This window comes from Manis pentadactyla, chromosome 2 (genome assembly GCF_030020395.1).
Source record: "Manis pentadactyla isolate mManPen7 chromosome 2, mManPen7.hap1, whole genome shotgun sequence".
NCBI classification, from domain to species: Eukaryota; Metazoa; Chordata; class Mammalia; order Pholidota; family Manidae; genus Manis; species Manis pentadactyla.
This window is the reverse complement of record NC_080020.1, coordinates 43613078-43637160: the sequence shown is the minus strand read 5'-3', so window position 1 is coordinate 43637160 and position 24083 is coordinate 43613078. Positions and strand designations below refer to the sequence as shown.

General features: G+C 38.7%; 1 protein-coding gene across 1 annotated transcript in view; it reads right to left on the bottom strand.

The window, feature by feature from the left end:
* DOCK2 (dedicator of cytokinesis 2) overlaps window positions 1–24083 on the bottom strand; it is a 412382-nt gene that overhangs the window by 216353 nt on the left and 171946 nt on the right. Inside the window, exon 27 of the mRNA XM_036884746.2 lies at window positions 6244–6339. Coding sequence (XP_036740641.2) covers window positions 6244–6339 — 96 coding nt within the window. The remainder of the gene's footprint in view (window positions 1–6243; window positions 6340–24083) is intronic.

Sequence of the window (24083 nt, the reverse complement as noted above, 5' to 3'; positions counted from 1 at the left end):
GTGGCCAGGTAAGTGGGGTGTTTTTCACTTCTATTACGAGGTAAAGCAGTAGAAAATGGAGTGATTTCCACTTTTTTTCCCCTTTTTGAACAAACTGCCCTGAATTTCTTGAGCTGGCACGATGCCATCTGCATTTACTTTTATTTAATCACTCAGTAGACTCTTCTGTGAAACCAGGGTAATTAGGCCCAAAATATATCACCCAGAGTCTCATTTTAATTAGCCAAAATAAAAGCTAGATCCCCATTTCAACAAAATTACCATATTGTTTCCCTTCTAAGAACTTCTGGCTGGCAGTGTATAAGTTTCCCTGGTTGATTCTCCCAATGAGATTGTCCATCCTTAGCACGAGGGAGGCGGGAGGCAGGGGGCAGCCTTCTCTAGAGCAGTCAGCAGCAGGACGCACTGTCCAGGGAAGGTTCCCTGAGACACGTCCCTCACCGGTACAAACAAGGTCTCACTCTGCTCAGAGGCCTATGGGATAGCCCAAGGTGCACACGCTCTGGGTCAGACCTCCTGGGATCACATCCCTCCTTGCTGCTGACTGTGACTTTGGCCATGGTGATTTCATCCTCTGATGCTCAGTCAGGCTGTTCTCCTGAACAATGGGGGGTGATGAAGATTATCTATGAGGACTCAATGGTATGTTCCACAACAGTAGGGATTTTCCATCAAGTTTTCTTTTATATTCTAACATCTCTGAAAATTACAATTTATGTGATAATAAACCATTGTCACAATTTAATTGGTAGGATGTTCTATTTCTTATGGCACATATAATCATGAAGCATCTTACATTTGATAAAAATATGATATGTGGCACATAGAAACCATTCCCTGATAAAATGTAAACTCTCAGATATTGTTTTTTTCCCCCATTATTCTTCTGCTTTTATACCATAGCCCTCTTAAAGGAACCAAAAATATGTGGAAGAGAGTATTGATTTTAAACGAGTTTTTGGATAGGGCCAGAAAAGCACCAGTGATTTCAGTCAATAAATAATATTTGCAAGTATCTTGCATACGTCTCTATTCTCTAATCTTATGCTTATGACAGATATCACCAATCAATTCAGCACTTCTTGCTGCTGAGCCAAGTTGCAGCCTCTGTCTCTTTCTCAACACAGTACTGGGCAGCCATTAGCCAGCCACTGGAGTTAGCACATGGAGAGAACTCTATCTTCTGTCCCTGACTCAGAAGCATGGGAGATAGGGAAAGAGGATAGGCACTGGCCAAATCAGGAAACTTAGACATATGAAAAAGATCTCAAAAATGGTAAGAGTTCATCACACAGAAGCAACCAAGGTCTAGGAAGGTAGAAGTCATCAGTCACACAGCCAATTCTCTGCAGAACAAGTACAAAACTTTCTCCTGTTCTCCCATATCTGAAATGTCTTTTCTACCAAACAATGCTGCCTTTCTTAGCAACCAAGTCAAACTCCTTGGTAACCTAAGTGAACAAACATATATCTGATAGAGCAGACTATGGAAATTGAGGGAGAAAAGGCAGCAGTCATGTAAAAATTTCTTTGCTTTTTGTTTTCATAAAGTTTCCTTTTGCTCATTTGTTGCCACCAATACTTCATTGTTCAGGCAGGCAATCTATAGAAAAAATCAGGAGTGGTTATTTCCAGCAAACTATAATTACAATGCATTGTGTGCAAGAGGTGGTCCATCCTAGCCCTATGGTTCCTATAATTTTAATAGCTTACGTTTTTTATCACAATGTTCCTACTCTGAAAATAAGTAAAAAATAATGTCACTATTTAATCCTACATAATGACAGGAGAGCAACCAGCTGCCCCATACTTGATGGAAGCCTTCTCAGGAATTCAGAAGCACTAGACATGTCTGGTGTTTGCTGTAAATATTGATTGTTTAATATTCCCAAGCAATGGAAACTAACCAATAAAGTCCTATCTGGAAAATTAAAAGTGATGGTCAGAATGGGGTTATTTCCTCCTTGTCAAATTTCAATTTGAAATTAAATTGGGGCCTTCAACGCTGAGACAGAGACCCCTGACCTCTGAGTAATTGCTTTCCGAAATCATCCTCTTTAATTTTGAAGCAATATTTCTATTCTAAGAATTGCTGGAAAGGCCCATTTTATGAAAATGAAGCTATATGTTATTTCTTCCTTCCAGTTCAGGCACATTCTTGCTCTTAGCAAGGTATGCTTACTACAAGCTTCTAGGACTACCCACTCAGCACTTCCATCGCTGTAATTACACGAGCAAACTCAAGAGTCATTGAGAGACTAATGACACAGCTTGCCGCTTAGAACCTCGGCAAGGCTCCTGGAATCAGCCCAGGGAGCAGGGAAAGTATGAACCGGCAATTTCTCACACAGCTCCCACACTGAGATGTGGGTTCCTGATATTTAGAAAACAAAACATTCATTGAAGAAGGAAAAGCAATCCAAAATGAGAGAAAAGCATATGCAAATATGTGAAGGTATGGAATAACACATCATTCTTAGGATTATTTCAGTCATTCATTGCTCAACAAACATTTATTTAGCACCCACGATATAACAGGTTCACTGCTGGAAGGTGACAGTAAGAGAATGAGTAAAACATGGTCCCTGCCCTCAAGGGGATCCACAGAATATAGGAGGGCTGGAGCACAAAAACAGAAAATCACCTTAACGAACTAAGTACAATGAGCCTGAGAACTGAGTATATACAGGGGCTCTGGGAGGGTGTGGGAGAAGGAAGCAAGGGAAGGACTCAGGTCAGATGTGCTGAAAACAGCAGGACTTAGCGGGTGATTAGAAGTGGCAGGCAGGTGACTGAGAGTGGTGTCCAGGGGTTCCAGAAGGTTAGCACTGTAAACTGGGATGGTGAACACAGGGAGAATGCGGAGCAGACTCCAAGGGGCTGATGATGAGTTGGGTTTGGGACACAGTACATTTGCTGTGCTTGAGAGACAATCCACTGGAAGGCAGAATGGTTTCCTTTAGGGCACAGACCATGCCTAACTCATTTCTGAATCTTTGTGCTGAGTATGTAAGAGAGAGGTTCTTGTAAAACACTGAATGATAAATTAGTTCGAAATTATGTCCAAGAAACACATGCACAAATGCTTTCCATGTATTATTTCATTTAATTCGCACAGCAAGTCTGTGAGAAAGGTCTATTACTACCCCATTTTGCAGACAGGTCTAAGCCTCAAAATTCTTATAGTATAAGAAAGGAGCTATGAATGGCAAGGCATAGATAAAAATGACTCAAAAAAAGAGGGAGACCACATGGAAAGATGTTCAACATCGTTAGTCTTCAGGGAAATGCAAATTAAAGCCACAATGAGTTATCACCAGAATGATCATAAATTCATTAGAACTATAATCTGAAGGACTGAAAATACTAAGTACTGGTGATGATATAGGTAACTAGAGCCCTCAACACTGCTGGTAGGAATGTAAAGTGGTATAGCTACTATGGAAAACAGTTTGCAATTTCTCATAAAATTAGACATATTCTTCCCATATGTCCCAACAATTCCATAGCAGCATAATTCATGATAGCCAGAGTTGGTAACAATTCAAATATCTATCAGCTACAGAATAGATAAACAAAATGTGGTATATTCATACAATGTAAACCTATTCAACAATAAAAAGGAATTAAATACTGATACATCCTAAAATATGGATGAACCTCAAAAACATTATGCTAAGGAAAGAATCCAGACACAAAATACCTCAAATTGTATGATTTAACTTTTGTGAAATTTCAAGAAAAGGCAAACCTATAGGGACTGAAATTCGTGGCAGCTTGGGGCTGGGGTGGGGTAGAGGGTAAGAGTGACAAGGAGACCAACTGCAGGTGGAACTTTGGGGATGAAGTGTCCTCCCCTCAGTTGTGGTGATGGTTGCACAACCATATACACTTATGGAAATTCATCAAATAATATGTACAGTGGTTAAATTTTGAAATTTGTAATTCTACTTCAGTGAAACTTTTTTTTAAAAAAAAGAAGAAAGATGTGATTTAGAAGAAGCAGAGAGGTCCCAACTAGGTGGGTGAGATTCAGGCAGCTTCCTGAGGGGGTACATGTGTGTGGGGCCTTGAAGACTAGGTAGAATTTCCACAGATGGAGGCGGCACACAAAGGACTCCCATGCAAAGAAAACAGCATGAGCATGAGAAAGGGCCAGGCACGTTTAGTCATCGTCTAGACAGCCATTTTGGCTAGAGATTTGGATGGAGAAAAGTAGAAGAAAAAGCTGAAAATTTTGGCAGGGTATCAACTAAAAGGTTCAGAGAATGAACTACACGACTAAGGACCAAAGTACACACACTTACCTTTATCAATAATGCAAAGGCCCAAACAGACACACTGTACCAGATAGAAGGGAAAACGATAATAGACGCCAGTCATTTGGTGCTTTCTGTGATGCAGGCACTGTTGTAAAGAATCACACTGTTCTAAGGGAGAGACAGAGTCAAGAGCCTGATATATATGGAGTAAGCGTAATGGGTTAATGATCATCTTTTAAGTCTGGCTCCAAAGAGAGGGAATAAAGATTAGGGAGGTTATAAAATGCTTATCTAAGGCATGTTATAGAAACCATAGATATGGAAGTTTGTAGCTGACTAAGAAATGGTGACACCTCTAAGGTAGAATGATGGTAAGTGAGACAAACAACAGAGACCAATTTACGTGGCTGTCCACCCCAGGAAGGCAGGAGTACTTGGCACTGCTAGCACTTTCTATGGATGTCACCACTCCTTTAAATGAACATAATATACATTAAGTAAACGTGTCAACACAAGGAGGAGAAAAATGGATATAAAGAAGATGGTTACATTGGCTTCTTCTAGGGATCAAATCCTCGCCCAGCTACTGTTAGAATAACACTCAGCACTTTATATTCTGTATCCACGAAGCAGGGCTATAGCGCTTCAATAATCAACATCCCCAAATCTGGCTCACACTGTATCAGTTTAAAGCAGAAATTTCAAACTGGCTTTCTGAAAGGTGAGTCCAGTTGTTCTGAGATCATATAGTGTTTATAAATGTATATTTTTTAGTTAGTTGCCAACATTTAGATATCAGGAAATTTCACGGGGGATTTTCAGCTTCTCTTGAGAAGTTGGGATTTCTAACAGTTGTATGGCTCAATCCCACACGGTGTCAATCAATCACAGCTGAATAGCACTTGTCTTCATTAAACATTAGAGTCCCTGCCTCATATACTTCACTCATTCATTCACTCAGTAAGTATTCATTAAGAACCTTCTAGATGCCAGGCACTGTTGTAAGACCTGGAGATACAAATGAACAAAACAGACAAAAATCTTTATATTCTGGAGCTCATATTCTCACAAGGAGAGTCAGACAATAAACAAATAAATAAAGGGATATTATACATCTCAGGTAGTGATATGTACCAAGGAATATAAAGTAAGGTGTAGAGATCAAAAGAGGAAGGAAAAATACCAGATATTGTAGACAGGGTAGTCAGGACAGACAAGCCTCTCTGCTTAGGTGATAACCAAGATCTGATTAGCAGGAGGGAACAAGCCCTCAGAACTGAGAGAGAAATAGTCCAAGCCAAAGAATAGCAAATGGAATCACATTTTATTTGTGGGAGGAACATGTAAAGGAATGATCGACAGACAGAGGGTATTTCATGCCCTAGCAATGGTTGTGATTTTATTCTGAGTGAGATGGGGAACCACTATGAGTTGGAGCAGAGAAGGGACATGGTTGGACATATTCATTTACTTTGATGACTGGCTCCTGTAAGCACTATTTTTGTCTGTTGGTTTAAAGCAAGATGTGCAAAGAATAAAGGGTTAGAGATGGGCTTTAGCGGTAACTTGAATTAACTCACATCTAAGGACAGAGTTAACACACGATGAAACCACTTAGAAAACCATGCTCACAAGACCCTGGATGGGGTACCTCTTGACTAATCCAGAAGAAAAGGCTCTTAGTAGATATGAATGTGGGGCACCCAGCCTGGCCCAAAGCCTCTCTTACTTCTCCAGCTTTACCAGTGACATTCCATCTGCGCTGCTGCATTCAATCTGGTGGACAAGTCCTAAGTCTTGTTTTATTTCAGTGACTTAACTCTTACATTCTTTCAATTTAGACAGGAAAATCTAACCCTTGTACTCGGCAAACAAAGCAATAATTGGCACTGGGTGTTCAATGTGATCTGGTGTTCCAGGAAATCCATTCCTTGGTCCTGAACATTGTGAAATGTTTGAAAAGAGGAAGAGATCTACTCACAATCAGAATGTGATCCCGCCCCATGGTGATGACGGTCCGGTTCACCGTGCGAAGCAGCTGGACCATGATTTCTTGGATGTGGTGGTAGGTGAAGGCCTGTAAAATAGTCAGAGACATGAGTGTGATGCTCAGGACATTGTATCTGCACACCTCTTCCAGAAGATATACACAATGGTCAGACACAGTGATCACCGAAGCCAGCACGACCCAGTACCGGCACCACCAACACCACTATCATGTCACCACTTGGCACTGGGCACTGGGGATTCTACCAACCACCTTAAACATGAGTTAGTGATTAGAGCTTAAGCTCTGGAATCAGCAACTTCTGGTTTAGAATACTAACTCTGTCAAGAATTACTGTGCTATGTTGGCTGAGTTACTTGATTTCTCTGAACCTTGGTTTCTTCATTGGTGTAATAGTCGGGATCTAACCTGGAATAAGGAGATAATTTAATGCAGGAAATTGGTTACGCAGGTGATGAAGAAGCTGAGACACAAATGTAGGGATCAGCAACAACAGAAAGCCACTGTAGGGATTAAGAGAGGAGGCAGTGCTTCTAGAGCCCAGGACTGGAGTTACGTGTAGACACTGTAACCCTGGGAGAGCTTATGCAGTAGAAGCTGCATTATCCACCTTGGGGGAAATCCAGGGTGAACCAGGTTGTAACATTTATAGGGTTCTGCCCACTTTGAATATAAGTCCCTGACACTTGGGTAGGACTTGCAGATGCTTTTTGAGCATTTGCTGTGGTGGGCAAGGGTTTTGTGCATATTCAGACACTGATTCATTACATCCTCAGATCTGTTTATGGGCATAGCCTTAAAGCTCAGAGTTTCATCCTTACGTACCTGGCAGGGTGATGATAGCTGAACGAAAAGGCCCTGAGATTTTAAGTTCAGCAGCTCTGGGTCTGAGTTCCAACTCTGCCATTGCCAGTTGCACAACCTAACTTACCACTTAACCTCTCTGAGCCACAACTTCTTCATTTATAAACTATGAAAGGTCCTCTGATCAGTCTTGCAAGATCATGTAAACATAAAAGTGACACATGCGATTCTGGAAAAATACACTTGTCTAATTCCAAGCAGGAGATTCTGTAGGACTGACAAGAACCCTGCACATCAGTAATTTCTGAATTTCATGTGGGTTATTCTGATGGCTAAGAAGCAAGACACAACCCCTGTGAAGCTCTGGAGATGGAGGCTTGCATTTTGGAACATTCTGTGTCTCTAGGACCTAGCCAGAACTTGACATAACAAAAGGGCTAAATAAATGGTAGCTGAAAAAGCAGATGACCACTCACAGTCATTCATAAGCACCTTATTAACCTTTGATGCATTCAACTTAACCACTGTGTGTCTCAATGTAACCAATGAAAGGAAAATAGACTGGCAGTTGGAGAAGGGCAAGAAAAAGAAAGATGTACTTACTAAAAACATTCCCTCCCAATGTGCTTTCAGTGACTACTGGCATCCAAAGATGAATAACCCAAAGCTTGCTTTCTCTCTCTGCCCTACATTCACTTCTGTACTTCGACTAATTCCCGATTCTCCAGCCCTGCGGTGCTCACCAGCAAAACTTTCATCAGAACATGTATTTTAAAGAAACAACTTCTCACACTCCATTTAGTCCAGCCAGACCTCAGTCTGTTGCTAGACTTGAGCCCCTCCACCATCCAGCCTTTTCCACACACTGACATTTTCCTCTTGATGCTCAGGGCTGGGGGAGAAAACATCTCTCTTTATTTCTTAGCTGCAGTGAACTTATCTTCTGACTTTCTTCACCTTTATTTCTTCAAGCCTCTTTACTGACTGACAGTCCCCTACTTCTTGTATTATATGAACGTGATACTTACGGTTACAAATAATAGTTAACATATGCAAGTACTTACTAAATGCTGGGCACCCTGCCAAACGCTTTACCTCATCTCACAACAAGATGGGTAATATTATGATAACATAACATGATGGATGAGGAAAGTGAAGCCCAGAGAGGTTACGTAACTTGTTTGGGGTCACTCAGACAGGAAGGCAAGGACAAAGGATTCCATCCCAGCAGTATGGCTCTAGAACATGCTTCTCACCCAAATTTACCTAGGCAGACGGAAAGACAAACACACATCTCTAGTTGCTACTTTGGGGCCTCCTCAGCTTCTTTCCATCTATCAAGAGGGACATACCTTTCCTCCAGCTGAATCAATATCTAAATGCCTTGAGTGACCTCTGATCTTTCCTTTTTAGAAAATCTTCAGTGTTGTATATTTTTTACTCCCTTATCTTCTTTGCATTCCTTTGTAATTTCATCAAGCTAAACCCACTGCAAATTTATATAATGGCTTCTGTTTGATATTTTTTCCAGTATTACATCTCGTCCTTTACCAGTAGAGATAATAAAGCCCCTTTTCTCTTGACCTCCTGCTCCCTGCTTCTTTTAAATAGCTGTTTCTTCTTAGTCCAAAGAGCAGCAATTAGACTGTTCAGGAAATTTGGTATTTAAAAGTGGAAAACTGTCAATGAAACTTTCAGTATGAGAGGCTGTATAACAGTGTTTTGGGATCAGACAAACTTGAGTTTGAATCTCAATTCTGCTAATTTGAGCTGCGTGACCTTGGACAAACTACCTTTTCTCTTGAGTTTCAGTTTCTTTATCTATAAAATGTGGCAAACAACAGAAAGTTCAAAGTACTGGTTTGATGAATAAATAAAGTAAGACTGGTAAAGCCCTTGACACTAAGGGTTGGCACATAGTAAGCCTTCAATAAGTGGGGCCTGTAATTCATATTCCCCTAGGTCTGCATCAGCATTCCAGCTGGGCTTGCAGATTCCCAGCACACAGCAGAAAGTTCAGAACAAGGCAATGCAGAAACTAAACTCTGGATGGTATCGAAATGTGACCCAAAGAATGTACAGCATATATGCAAATGGAAAACTTTCAAGATGATAAACCTGTGCTAAGCAATAAAAATGCAGCCACAAATCACCTGCTGTTAATTGCTCCAGTGCCAGGGAAGTGGAGGGAATCACTAGGAAAGTGTCTTCCAGGCTCGAACTAAATGGTGGCTTACAATTGAAAAGACAAAGTCAGTCTTCCCATTATGTCCCTGGAAAAGAAATTAATCTATCCAACCTAAACACACTGCAAATCACAGTGATTCTTTTTCTTTAAATAATTATAGGCTGTGCTATCTGGATGGAACTTGGAGTCCTTTCTTTAAATGAAATCTTATGTATAAGCCTAATACATAGCATAGTAGAAGGTGAGCTGGAAGGGGATAGTGGTGGCAACCCCTGTTTTCTTGGCTCATCCTAGGCCCTGTGGCAACCCTAGGACTTGTAGAATGCAGTTAAAAACTACAGATCTCCCACAGTATTTCCAGAATAATAATAGAGCATATCATGTATGAGGTGATTTTAAGTAATAATACACAGACACAGCATTTCATAACATTGGATCAAATTACGTGAAATACATCCCCTTATTTTTCTTTCAACCCTTGTGATGATACCAAGTAAAGGAATATCCTTTGAGTGATAATAATATGTATAAAACACCTGTCTACTTCATGCAAAACTCCTTTTTCAACAAAGAAGGAAGTACTCAGGTTAGAGCAGACAATATACAACAACATATAGTTAGCACTTAATAACACTGCTTTAATTTTATTGTGATTATTTTTAAAGTTCTATTTATAGCTAGTGTTTAGGGAAAAAAAACCCTGTAAAATAAAGCAAACTAAGAATGCATAATTTTTCATTAGAGCATTTCTGATAAGTATGGTGGGGAAAATTTAACTCTGATTAACCATCCACAATTGATTAGAAACCAGAAATATTATAGACTTGTAAAAACCAGAAATATTAGAAGTAGACGTTAACTTACAGAAAAATGACAAAGTGTGTTTTCCTGCTGGCTTTCTAATGGTTGTAATTCTATTATCTGTAGAAAGTTTGTCTTACATCATAAGGACAATTTTACATAGGCATTTCTTTTCCCACAAAAAAAATCAAGAATCCTGAATACTTTTGAACCAGCTCTATCATTGTTTAGCTTGTTCCCTGGTTTACTAAATAAGATGTTGACAGTTGACGTGTGCTCACTGTCTAATTGCATAAGATATTTTTAACCATTTGAGAATTCGGTTTATATAAGTGCTGCTAACTACTTTTTATCAAAGTTACAAATGTATATAGTTTAAAAATGTTCTCCAAGATTCATAAAAGGAACAGAAAAACAACAGTAAAACAGTGGTCCCTCATGTTTCCCTTGCCATCTTTCAGCTGAAGTAGCTGTTATTTTGGAATTTTTGACCATAATATGCTTGCATTATTCCTTTTTTAAGCAAAGGTCTTCTTCTCTTTTTGCTACTATCTATTAACTCTCCACCTAAAAAGACAAGGATTTCATTCTTATTCCTGGTCCCCCGGCCCATTAGGCACCTGCATCCTTCCCCTGTCTCCTGTTTCCCATACAGGTATAGTTTAATTTTAGTTTGATCAATATTTAGTGTTTAAGATATTTTATAAACTATGATGAATTCCCATTTCTTGTACAACTTTTATGCCCTGAGAAAAGTAAGTTTGGGGAAAAAAATCAGAGATTCCTTTTAGTTCTCTGAATGTGTGTTGCCTAGACTATGTTTTCCCTGACTCATGATTACCTCTTCTATTTTCCAAAATCCTCTCTATTTTAAAAAGTTTGCTTTGCCTCACAGACTCTCTGTTTCCTCCAAGTTACTTCTCTTCTGTGTGCTTGTTCAGCACTCTTCTTTCACATTAGAGTTTTCCTATGTTCTGTGTAATCCTCTCTCTGCAGTGGTATGTTCATATTTCAATGCGAGTGACTCAAAATCTGAACATGTGAGTAGAGCTTGTGGTCTGGGGGCTTAACTGCAGGGTGATCTGGTTGGGACACTTGGTTGGAGAGACTCAAATATCCATGCATTCAAGTCTTCTTTCATGGGGTTCCTTCGGGTCAGATTCCACAGATGAGAATCCTCTGGTCTCTTATCTGAAGGTTATGCTAGCTGCCAGCATTCCAGGAACTGAGTGGGTGGAAAGTGCTAGAGGCTTCAGCTTCCAGGATGCATACTTTGATTGAAAGCTTGTTTTGAGTATAGTATCACTGCCTTCGATTTTGCTTGGTTATCTCCTAGTCCAGCTGCCCTTGGTTTTATTCTCATAGAATAGACCCCCAGTCATACAGTGGCATGGAGTCAGTTTCTTACACAGATCTGCAACTGCTTCTCCTTGTTAGAGCTCCTCTTCTATATCCCTTCTCCAGCGGCACCTGGTATGACCATTTCATAAAAGTTCAAGAGAATTTTTGCTTTGGATCAGGTGAATTCTCAGTTTTCTCTGCTACTGGTTTATGAATTGCTCTTTTTCGATCTGCTAAGTCATTTATTACCTTTCTGAGTAATATCTACCTTCCTTTTAAAAAAATCCCTGTAATTGTTTTTTCAGAAGACTTTCAAAAGGGATCAAAATATTTTTAATTTATCATCTTTACAGGGATTTCTACCCTAAATTTTCATGTTTATATGCTTATAAGTGAGCAGATTTAATTAGAAATAGTAAAAGTACATGTGATAATGTTAAATAATAAAAAATGTGATAATATCTGAGGTTTCAAAAAGAGTTCTAGCATAACCCCTGATTTTACAGAATGAAAAAATTAAGCTTTGAGAAGGAGGCTTGCACAGGGTCATATGGCCAGTGACAAGTAAACTCATTAGAGCTAGAATGAAAAGCCAGTTCTGCTGAGTAATTCCTGGTCAACTGTTCCCTCTACTCCAGCACACAGGCAGTGTTGGTCCTTGTGTTCATGCCAAGAATGATCCCTGTTCCTCCCCCTGCTTCATGTTTAGGTCTCCTAGTACTAAGAGGAAGATTGCAAAGTCACAGCTAATACAGTAAAATCCAAAGACCTTTATTTTTTTTAATCAAAGAGAAGTAATGCATATCCTGACCATGAAAACAGCTGCAATCTATGGCCACCTCTATTTTTCTCTGCTCTGTGTTCCTACATAAGAGTTCTTTTCAACTTCTTGCGTATCTTGAAAAAACCACAGACACTCATGTAGAAAGAAAATATCCTAACTTTCAAAAGAGAATAACAGTTATCATCAAAAGCAGTCACCACCTCTCTTTCTTTGGCCCCTCAAAGTAATACGATTTTTGCATGAGTTTAAGGTTTAGAGTATTGTCTGCCTTCTTTCCTCCTGTCTAAACTGGTTTCTATCCTGAAAGACCTGATTTCACTGTACAATACATCACTGTATGAAGGAAGCAACACAGGGAGCTGGGGACTCAGAGAAGTGGGAGTCAGGTCGATGTAGGTTCTCATTCTGACACTGCTATTACCTAACAAGTCTGAGGTCATACCATATGCCAGGCACTGTGTATATAGACTCAGGTGATTGTTTCAAAAGCCCATGGAGTCCCAGATGTGAAATATGAGGATCAGAGGGGTTTAGTAACTTGCCCAGGAATTGTCCACTCACAGGTAGCCAAGCATGAACCCAACCAAACTCAGTTCTGTCTAATTCTATGCTCCTCCATGATACAAAGCGTGGTGGAGGGACCAGGATTGGGGACGTGCTTTAGGCTTTCTGCATCCTCTCTGGTGAAGTTTTTCTGGACAGTTGACCTTTAAATGCCATGGGTCTGAATTGCGTGGGTCCATCTTGTATACTGATTGCTTTTAATAAATACACTGGAAGAATTTTTGGAGATTTATGACAATTTGAAAAACATGTTCTTTTCCCTAGTTTAGTTTATTGTAACAATAGAGTATGTAATGCATTTAACATACAAAATATGTGTTAATCAACTATTTATGTTATTGGGTAAGGCTTCCAATCAACAGTAGGCTATTAGTAGTTAATTTGTGGGGAGCCAAAGTTTATGAGAATTTTCAACTAGATGGGGGTTTGGTGTGCCTGACCTTCATGTTATTCAAGGGTCAACTGTATTATGAAAATACAGAATCTCTCCTTGCACAGAGATGATGGAGCTACCATTAACTATGCTCCTTCCCTCTGTGGACCAGTCTTACAGCTCTGAGCATTAATTTCTTCACCTGTATACTGGGCATAATGGCACCCACAATATAAGAATTATTTTGAGAACCTACAGCTAGTTTCAATATTGATAGCAAATATTTTTTGAGCTTTTAACATGTTATGTACTCTTGTAAGTGCTTTGCTTACGTTAATGTAAGGATTCCTGTAAGCATCTTTGAACTGAGGGAAATGAAATACTTTTATCTTCTCAGATTAACACATGAGGAAAATGAGGCTCTGGCCATGGTCACACACCATGTAGAGCTGCTACTGGTCCTAAGCCAGCCTCTACGACTCCAGAGTCCGTGCTTATAACTGCCAGTGGCTCCATCTTTAAGGCTCACAGAAATGAGTGGATATAGCAGCAGTTTGTAGATGATAAATGATTTTGCAAATTTGCCCAAAGTAAACAATAAGGCAAACATTTCTGTGCACAGCTGTTTATAGCATATTATATTGTTTTTAATATCCAAATGTAGCAGGCAAGATAAATGTTCCCAAATCAGGGATCCTATCATATAAATGACAACTTATTCATACAAAGAAGTAGGAGAAGGTAAATAAGTCTTGATCTGGAATGATATCCTTAATGCCATTTACTGAATATTTAATTCAGTAAAAAGAGACTACAGAGCACCACAAATAATATAAGCCTATTTATGTTTTTGAAAAATATTTTTCTATGTCTAAAAAGTCTAGGAAAATGTATGGCAAACCATTAACAATGGTATCCCTCAGTGGGGAGAAGAGGAAGAGATGCAACGATAAAGGGATAATTTTACTAGTTATGGTTTGTTAGAAATTTTTGCAATAATCATATACGATAAAAAAAAATAGAACTATTTCCCAACTGGAAAAAAATGAAAGTCATTCCACACTCCCAAGGAACCCTGTTCACGTGGGACCGAGTGGATACATCGCAGGGACTACAGAGCTGCAGGCAGCCCTGTGTTGAGGTGTGAGGGTGCCTCCCTTCTCTGAGCCTTCCCACCCCACGCTGGGGTGTCATGGGACCTTGGTGCTCACAGCTGGAGTGGTATTGTCCACGTTTCTGGACTGACAAAAGAGCACTCTAAAGTACTGTGGATTAACACTGTTTGAAAAGGCACAACCACAAAATATTTTATTCCACTTACCAAATGCTTTCAACTTCCATTTTACGTAAAGCAAACAGGGAAAAACATAACAAAACCATTGCCTCCAACAAAAAAAGCCCATTATGCTTAGAGAGCAACATTGCTTTTATGTGTATCCTGTAAGTTGTTTTGTGGGGGCTTTTATTAAAATGCACTGGAACTTTCAACCTGCATCCTAGAACAGGAAAAAATTAAACATCTCAAAGTCTGTAAGTCCAACATCTTAATGCTGATAAATGGAAACTGGTTGGAGCCACTTACAAAGATGTACCTCAGAAATGCTCTACTTCTGTGTTTTGCTCTTTAAAACAGGAGTCGTCTGTGGAATTATATAAGGAGAAATGGATAAAGAACACAACTAACATTCTTTGAATTCTTACTATGTGCCAGGCAATGGGCCACGTGCTTTTTTTTATAATCTTGATACATCTTGGGAAAACCCTAGAAATAAGTATTATCTCATTTTAAGATGTAAAATAAGATCCATTCCAATTATCACCATTCAATATTTGTTGAGCACTTAATAGATGCCAGATACTATAATAATAGTGCTTTATATGCATCATTTTGTTTAATTCACAAGATGATCTTATCAATCTGCTACCGTGGTTCTCCCCATGTTACAAATGAGGAAATTCAGAGATTTACATCACTTGCCCAGAGGCACAGAGGCAGGTGATGGAGCTGTATTTGAATCCATGCCTTGTGGTGTCAGACTTATCTGTTGTATCAACAGTTATTTATAGCAATTTTTATATTGTTTATAATCCAAATATAAGCAGGATGAATGTCCAAATGGCCCAGTGGCAATGGGCTCCTTTAAGGTTTCTACTGTAGAAATAGGAGTCTATAAACTATTTGTAATATATCAAAAATACTAATAGACATTGCACACTCACTCATCTTAAGTATTACCACATAAGCTAATGAATTACAATATCAAGATAAACTCCAGGTAAGGTACTCTGTTAACTCTGCTGGTCAAAAAATTCAGAATGATACTTATATATTATTACTTTTTTGAGTAAAATAATTATTTAAAGTTTAATACATGCCACTTGTTTGGGAGACAATATGTTTGAAAACATACATTCATGGGTGTATGATAAGAAATGGTGATAAAACTTCCTGGTGATAAAAACCTTTGCTACTATTTATCCAGAAAGGCATTCAAAATATGGCTTGCATTCTTCCAAGCCCCAGCGGCCCTAAGAGCTTCCTCGCTCCCTCCATTACTGTCTTCCTCTCTTTCTCTCTCCCCCTCCACTGGCAACCTAGTGTTCTCTATTTCCTTTGTTTCCTTTTGTTCTATTCCTTTGCTTTGTCACCAGTCTTCATCCCCAGTCCTGGGATGGCTCCAGCCACAGGCAGAGAAGGTGCTTGCAGAGACCGCGTGATCTCCCCGACCCTAAATGATTCTCCAAATATACCTCCAACTGTTTATTGATATCTGAAATTCCAAATAATGATATTCTTTTATTTAAGGCTAGTTCTCTTGTGTTAAAATGTAGCCCTGATTGGGAGCATTAAGATAGGGGACTATGAACTTCTTTGTATTAAAGGTCATAACATATCCACCCCTACCCCCTTTCACTGTTGAACAAATAGATTGTACATCATCTCTCAGTTCCTTGAGGATAGGGATTAGATCTGTGTCAATCATTATTTTAGGTTCAACACCTAGCACAATAAGTAATCACCACATTGATTTCATTTAATTAATTAATTAGAGAAGCTTATATGAGGTGTCAGGTAACTACTATAGTAAGGATGGATCTTAGATGAGGGGATGGAATTAGAAGGATGATCTAGAAGCTTCTGGGCATGGATTTCCTCTACTGTACTGGCAACACAGCTTGACCACACACAAATTACTGAGGGATTCTTAGGGGGAGAGAGAAATAAAAAAATATACATAATCTTCTACCCTCTTTCCCACAGTCAAAATACCTTAATCACACAGCAATCCTCCAGAGAAAGAACATAGACATCAATCCACTCATTCAGTTATGATTGATCTAGTTTCCTCAGCAGGGTCTGCCCAAATCAAAACTCTACTGATCTGTCTTTTTTCAAATGGACTCTTCCCACTCAAATCCCTCCCAAGTGAGGCAGGCATGAAACTAAGTTCAGAGACAGGTCTCATGAAACATCCCACGATCCAGTGTCTTGGCCAGAATTCAGAGCCCTCTCTCCTGATGAGTGCATTTAAGGGTCAATTACACCAGAAACTTTAGAAAAATTACCATCATCAGACAGCTTTAAAATCTTATCCTTGAGTCTCTTTTCTGTGCTGGGAAATGATGGAGAAAGTAGGCCAATCTTAAGTGTAAGAAAATTGGTCAGAAAAGAGCCATAAATCTGAGGAATGAAGGTGTCTCCTCTGATCTATGTGTGTGGTTACATAGACATCAATGTTGATTTTTTTCAGCTTATATTGGATATAATTAAACCTCTACAGAAACTTCTCAGACCAATCAGTAAAGAACAAGCACTGCCTCCTAGAACAAGGGCATTTCTCCTCATCTTAAGAAATAAGGAGTCCTTTACAACTATCCATCTACCTACCTCTCTAACTCTAGCCCTTCCTCCTTGACCCCACAGCACGTGTGTGTGTGTGTGTGTGTTCTCTGCTTTAAAGCATGTGTAACTTTTTCACTGTCCCCCAATTGTAATGATGATTTCAATATATTTTTACAGTTCTATCACGTCTAATATTTGCTATCAACCCCACCCAACTCTTCTCCACTTAGAAAGTTTAGTTTGTGTGCTGTCTCCTCTCCCCAGCTATCCCTCCCTGACCAACCTACATACCTACAATAAATTTGGGAGAGGGAGAACTAGCTTATTTTTCTGATTTATTATAAATTTTCCAACTTGATCTATGGTTTCTGGTGGTTTTGATGGATGAAAAGAAGATGACCACCTTATTGCCCAGATTCCATAATATACTCAGTGCCAACACTTCTAATCCATAGCTCTGATCCTTCCCTGAGCTGTAAACAGGAAAGCCTTTCTTCTGAATGCCCATCCCCTTCATATTCTCTTCCAATGAGAGCTCAACCTAGTTGGTTAGTACAACTAGTTCTTCTTGAACCAAATCCATGTGTTTATTCCTAGAAGTATATTAAGAGTTTCTTTCCAGTTAAGTGTGTAGCATGTAGAAGTAGTCTTCTGCTCCCAGTGTTCCCAGGTCTGGGATGAATTTAGATCCTTGGGAAGCTGCTTGAACATTAGGTTTTTGCTCCTCTCCAAACCACTACCGTACTATAAATGAGAAGGGCAGGATAGAATTCATTATAGTTCAGTATCTCCAGAAACATTCTTTGAGCATCTACCTCAGTGGTTCATAGCTATGGCTGCATTTTTACAATAACCTAAGGACTTTATAAATGTATTCATACCCAAGTCCCGCCTCAGATTAACTCTAAATATCCAGGGCTAAGGCCTGGGCATTGCTCTTTTTAAGGCTCTAGACATAATTCTGACATGCAACCAGGGCTGAGTACCACTGACTCACTATGTGCCATGCTCTGTCCTGAATGCTGGGAGGTGGCTTTCAAAATCTGTTCATAACATTTCTAGTGCCTCTTCAGAGCTTTTCTGAGGCATACCTGACCTTTGTTACCCACCACAGCTATGGTGATGCTTGTCAAGCCACAGGGGGACATAAACAATATCAGCCTTGCTTGCATTTTTACATTTCAGGTCCCTCACAAAAATGTATAGGATAACTTATGTCTAACAAAATCAGCTATCTCCTTATCTATTCAGATTATACCTCTAAACTATGAAGCTTTGTTTTAGCTCATTATTTATTGAATAACATTGTCAAAAACCAAAATGCCATTATATACCCATAAGGGCAGCACTGCCACACAGCTAACTTCTCATTCTTTCATAATGCCTTCAAATTCCTGTGCATGCAAAATCTCTGTGCAACATGCAGATAATCTGTGTTCTGCTTTTGCCAGTTAACATGGCATAAAAATTTTTATTAACATACTGGATGGCCAAAGAGAAGTCTTTGTTTTACTTACTCTTTGAGGAGGCATAGGAGAAAGGGTTAGATTAAGACAAATTGAATTCTGGCTTTGCTGCTAACTTGCTATGTAACCTGAGCCTATTTAAACTCTCATAAACCTCAGGTCACTCATCAGTAACATAGGCATGATAATAGCTTACTTGCAGGATTACAGTAAAAAACTGACACCATTTGGCTTAAAGTAGGCATTCATTAATGGATGACTCACAAACAATAGTAACATTTTTTAAAACATGTACCTATCATAAATTAGAATATAAAGTATACGTGAATAATTAAGATAAAACACAGATTGAATTTAAATAAATTCAACCTTTGGGCTCCATCCCCAGAACAATGAGAGTACATTCATTCTTCTGAAGTCAGAAATACTTTGGTAAAAAGGCTTGAAAATAACTGAAATTCATCATTACTCTCACAGATAATATTTTAGTGACCTGCCTCAAATCACACTGTCAGAACTAGAGCTGGAAATAGAACTCACCTGTTCCAAAAGCTGCTGAAAGGCTTTGATACCAAATACCACATGTCCTATCGCCACCACCTCAACCGCTACAGCATGAAAAGTGGACATCATAATTAATCAAATACTTGCTTGAGGATTACAATGGGGCAAGAGGAAAAGAAAGAAGAAACATATATTAAGTATCAACATGGTAGTCATGACTAAGAAAATATTACGAAGAGGTCATACAACTTCCTCAAGATCACACAGCTAGTTAGTAGTGAAGTTGGGATTTAAATCTATCTCTGTGTATCTCCAAAGTTCATGATCTTCCAATTAGAATTTAACTGAATGACAATCAACAGATATTTCTGAACTGCTTAATCTGTGTCAGATGCTGTGGTAGCATAGAGCAGTGAATGGGACAGATGCAGTCCTTGCATCCATAAAGCTTATTGTCTAGATGAGAAAACAGACTGTTTGAAGGTGAGCAAAGTAAGATGAGTGTCAGGTAAGGTGAAGCATCTGTATCCACAATGTTTGTAAACTATCCATGCAAAGAGGATAAGTAACTGGGAGCCTCTAGCCTCTATTCCAGAAATCAGTTGTACTATAGACTAAACATACTCACACAGGCTTGGTCTGGGAATTTGGCCACCATTATTCTTCTGCATTATTGCTGTGAGAAACTGCATGCTGAATTCTAAATGGATGTATAAACAACTTTGGGAGCACAACAATACTCAAAGCTGGTACCTGCTTTTTATATGATGTTTTAATGCCACAGCAGCAGATTTACCTTTCTCATTAGGTTCTGCTGAGTACAAGAAATAAAATTAGTGTCAGCATGTATTTCTAGAAAGTAGACTAATTGAAGATGGGAGAATCAATCAAACCATGAAGACTAATTATTGAGTATCTGCTCAGAATTTGACACTATGCCCAGGCAGTGTAGAAATACAGGGCAAATATGAGGCTGGTTCAGCCCTCTCCTTGGAGAGTTGTTAAACCAGATATAAGTTGTTTAAACAACTATAAGAGCACTTCAGTAACTGACAGACTATGTCAAAATTGCAAGAGACTGAAGTGGACACATCAGCAGAATAGGCTGGGTGGATCACAGATCAGGGAAGTTGACCGAGGCTTCAAAAGAGATATAATTTGACATTTAAAGAGAGTTCACCGTGCAGTGGGAGGACTTCTAACTGTGGTGAAAGGAATAGGACAAGGAGGGCTGCTCTGAAAAAATGAATAGACCACTGAGGCGAATGTTGGAGAGTATTGGGAATAGTATCTCAGAGGTAGTTTTGAATGAAAGAATGTTTCGTCTTAATCACCTTTGCTTCCCCAGTGTCTAGAATGGTACCTGACAAACACTAGGTGCTCAGTTAATGTTTAATGAACTGTGGGATGGAAAGACATCACCTTAATTGAAAAGTGAAATAACAAAAAAAAGTGCTAGCCCTGTTTCAACATATGCCAGACAAGCCTAATAAGACAAGAAAAAATGTACATAATTAAGTGATAAATTCTGTGATTCAAAAAAGTTGCCAGAATACGGAAGAGAAAGTGATTAAGATATGGTGAAAATAATCTGGGATTATATCTTTTATTTTATTTTTATTTTTCTTATTAAGGTATCATTGATATACAATCACATGAGCAACATTGTGTTTACTAGATTCCCCCCGTTATCAAGTCCCCACAACATACCCCATTACAGTCACTGTCCATCAGCATAGTAAGATGCTATAGAGTCACTACTTGTCTTCTCTGTGCTATACTTCCTTGTCCGTGACCCCCTACATTATGTGTGTTAATCATAATGCCCCTTAATCCCCCTATCCCTCCCTTCCCACCCACCCTCCCCAGTCCCTTTCCCTTTGTTAACTGTTAGTCCATTCTTGGGTTCTGTGAGTCTGCTGCTGTTTGGTTCCTTCAGTTTTTGCTTTTGTTCTTATACTCCACAGCTGAGTGAAATCATTTGGTACTTGTCTTTCTCTGACTGGATTATGTCACTGAGCATAATGTCCTCTAGCTCCATCCATGTTGTTGCAAATGGTAGGATTTATTTTCTTCTTATGGCTGAATAATATTCCATTGTGTATAAGTACCACATCTTATTTATCCATTCATCTACTGATGGACACTTAGGTTGCTTCCATACCTTGGCTATTGTAAATAGTGCAGCGATAAACATAGGGGTGCATCTGTCTTTTTGGGATTCTATACTCTTAGGGTAAATTCCTAGGAATGGAATTCCTGGATCAAATGGTATTTCTATTTTTAGTTTTTTGAGGAACCTCCATACTGCTTTCCACAATGGTTGAACTAATTTACATCCCCACCAGCAGTGGTGGAGAGTTCCCCTTTCTCCACATCATTGCCAGGATTTGTTTTTGTTTGTCTTTTGAATGCTGGCCACCCTAACTGGTGTAAAGTGACATATCACTGTGGTTTTAATTTGCATTTCTCTGATGATTACTGATGTGGAGCATCTTTTCATGTGCCTGTTGGCCATCTGAATTTCTTCTTTGCAGAAGTATCTGTTCATATCCTCTGCCCATTTTTTAATCGGGTTACTTGCTTTTTGGTTGTTGAGGTGTATGAGTTCTTTATATATTTTGGATATCAACCCCTTATCAGATATGTCATTTATGAATATATTCTCCCATACTATAGGATGCCTTTTTGTTCTACTAATGGTGTCCTTTGCTGTACAGAAGCTTTTTAGTTTTATATAGTCCCATTTGGTCATTTTTGCTTTTGTTTCCCTTTCCCACGGAGATATGTTCATGAAGAAGTTTCTCATGTTTATATTCAAGAGAGTTTTGCCTATGTTTTCTTCTAAGAGTTTTATGGTTTCATGACTTACATTCAGGTCTTTGATCCATTTTGAGATTACTTTTGTGTATGAAATTAGACAGCAATCCAGTTTCATTCTCTCACATGTAGCTGCCCAGTTTTGCCAACACCAGTTGTTGAAGATGCTGTCATTTCCCCATTGTATATCCATGGCTCCTTTATCATATATTAATAGACCATATATGCTTGTGTTAATAGCTGGACTCTCCAGTCTGTTCCATTGGTCTATGGGTCTGTTCTTGTGCCAGTACCAAATTGTCTTGATTACTGTGGCTTTATAGTAGAACTTGAAGTTGGGGAGCATAATCTCCACTGCTTTATTCTTCCTTCTCAGGATAGCCTTGGCTATTCAGGGTCTTTTGTGGTTCCATATGAATTTTAGAACTATTTGTTCCAGTTTGTGGAAGAATGCTGTTGGTATTTTGATAGGCATTGCATTGAGTCTGTATATTGCTTTAGGCAGGATGGCCATTTTGAGAATATTAATTCTTCCTACCCAAGAGCATGTGATGAATTTCGATTATTAGTGTCCTCTATATATCACTCAAGAGTGTCTTGTGGTTTTCAGAGTATAGGTCTTTCACTTCCTTGGTTAGTTTTATGCCTAGGTATTTTATTCTTTTTGATGCAATTGTGAATGGAATTGCTTTCCTGATTTCTCTTTCTGCTAGTTCATCATTAGTGTATCAGAATGCAAGAGATTTCTGTGTATTAATTTTGTATCCTGCAACTTTGCTGAATTCAGATATTAAATCTAGTAGTTTTGGAGTGGATTCTTTAGGGTCTTTTATGTACAATATCATGTCATCTGCAAACAGTGAGAGTTAACTTCTTCTTTACCAATCTTGATGTCTTTTATTTCTTTGTTTTGTCTGAATGCTGTGGCTAGGACCTCCAGTACTATGTTGAATAAAAGTAGGGAGAGTGGGCATCCTTGTCTTGTTCCCTATCCTAAAGAAAAAGCTTTCAGCTTCTCACTGTTAAGTATGATGTTGGCTGTGAGTTTGTCACATATGGCCTTTATTATGTTGATGTACTTGCCCTCTATACCAATTTTGTTGAGAGTTGTTATCATGAATGGATGTTGAATTTTGTCAAATGCTTTTTTAGCATCTATGGAGATGATCATGTGGTTTTTGTCCTTCTTTATGTTGATATAGTGGATGATGTGGATGGATTTTTGAATGTTGTACCATCCTTGCATTCCTGGGATGAATTCCACTTGATCATGATGTATGATTCTTTTGATGTATTTTTGAATTCAGTTTGCTAATATTTTGTTGAGTATTTTTGCATCTATGTTCAACAGGGATATTGGTGTGTAATTTTCTTTTTTGTGTGTGGTGTCTTTGCCTGGTTTTGGTATTAGATGATGTTGGCTTCATAGAAAGAGTTTGGAAGTATTCCCAGCTATTCTATTTTTTGGAAAACTTTAAGGAGAATGGGTATTATGTGTTCTCTAAATGTCTGATAAAGTTCAGCGATGAGTCCATATGGTCCAGGGGTTTTGTTCTAGGGTAATTTTTTGATTACTGATTAAATTTCATTGCTGCTAATTGGTCTGTTCAGATTTTCTATTTTTTCCTGGGTCAGTCTTGGAAGGTTGTATTTTTCTAGAAGTTGTCCATTTCTTCTAGGTTATCCAGTTTGTTAGCATATACATTTTCATAGTATTCTCTAATAATTCTTTGTATCTCTATGGTGTCTGTAGTTATTTTTCTTTCTCATTTTTGATTCTGTTTATATGTGTAGATTCTCTTTATTTCTTGATAAGTGAGGTTGGGGGTTTATCTATTTTGTTTATTTTCTTAAAGAACCATCTCTTGGTTTCATTAATTTTTTCTATTGCTTTATTCTTCTCAATTTTATTTTTCTTCTCTGATCTTTATTACGTTCTGCCTTCTACTAACTATGGGCCTCATTTGTTCTTCTTTTTCCAGTTTCAATAATTGTATATTTAGACTGTTTATTTGGGATTGTTCTTCCTTCTTTAAATAGGCCTGGATTGCTATATTCTTTCCTCTTAGAACTGCATCCCACAGAAGTTGGGGCATTGTGCTATTGTTTTCATTTGTCTCGATATATTGCTTGATCTCTATTTTAATTTGGTCATTGATCCATTGATTATTTAGAAGCATGTTGTTAAGCCTCCATGTGTTTGTGAGCCCTTTTGTTTTCTTTGTACAATTTATTTCTAGTTTTATACCTTTGTGATCTGAGAAGTTGGTTGGTACAATTTCAATCTTTTTGAATTTACTGAGCCTCTTTTTGGGGCCTCATAT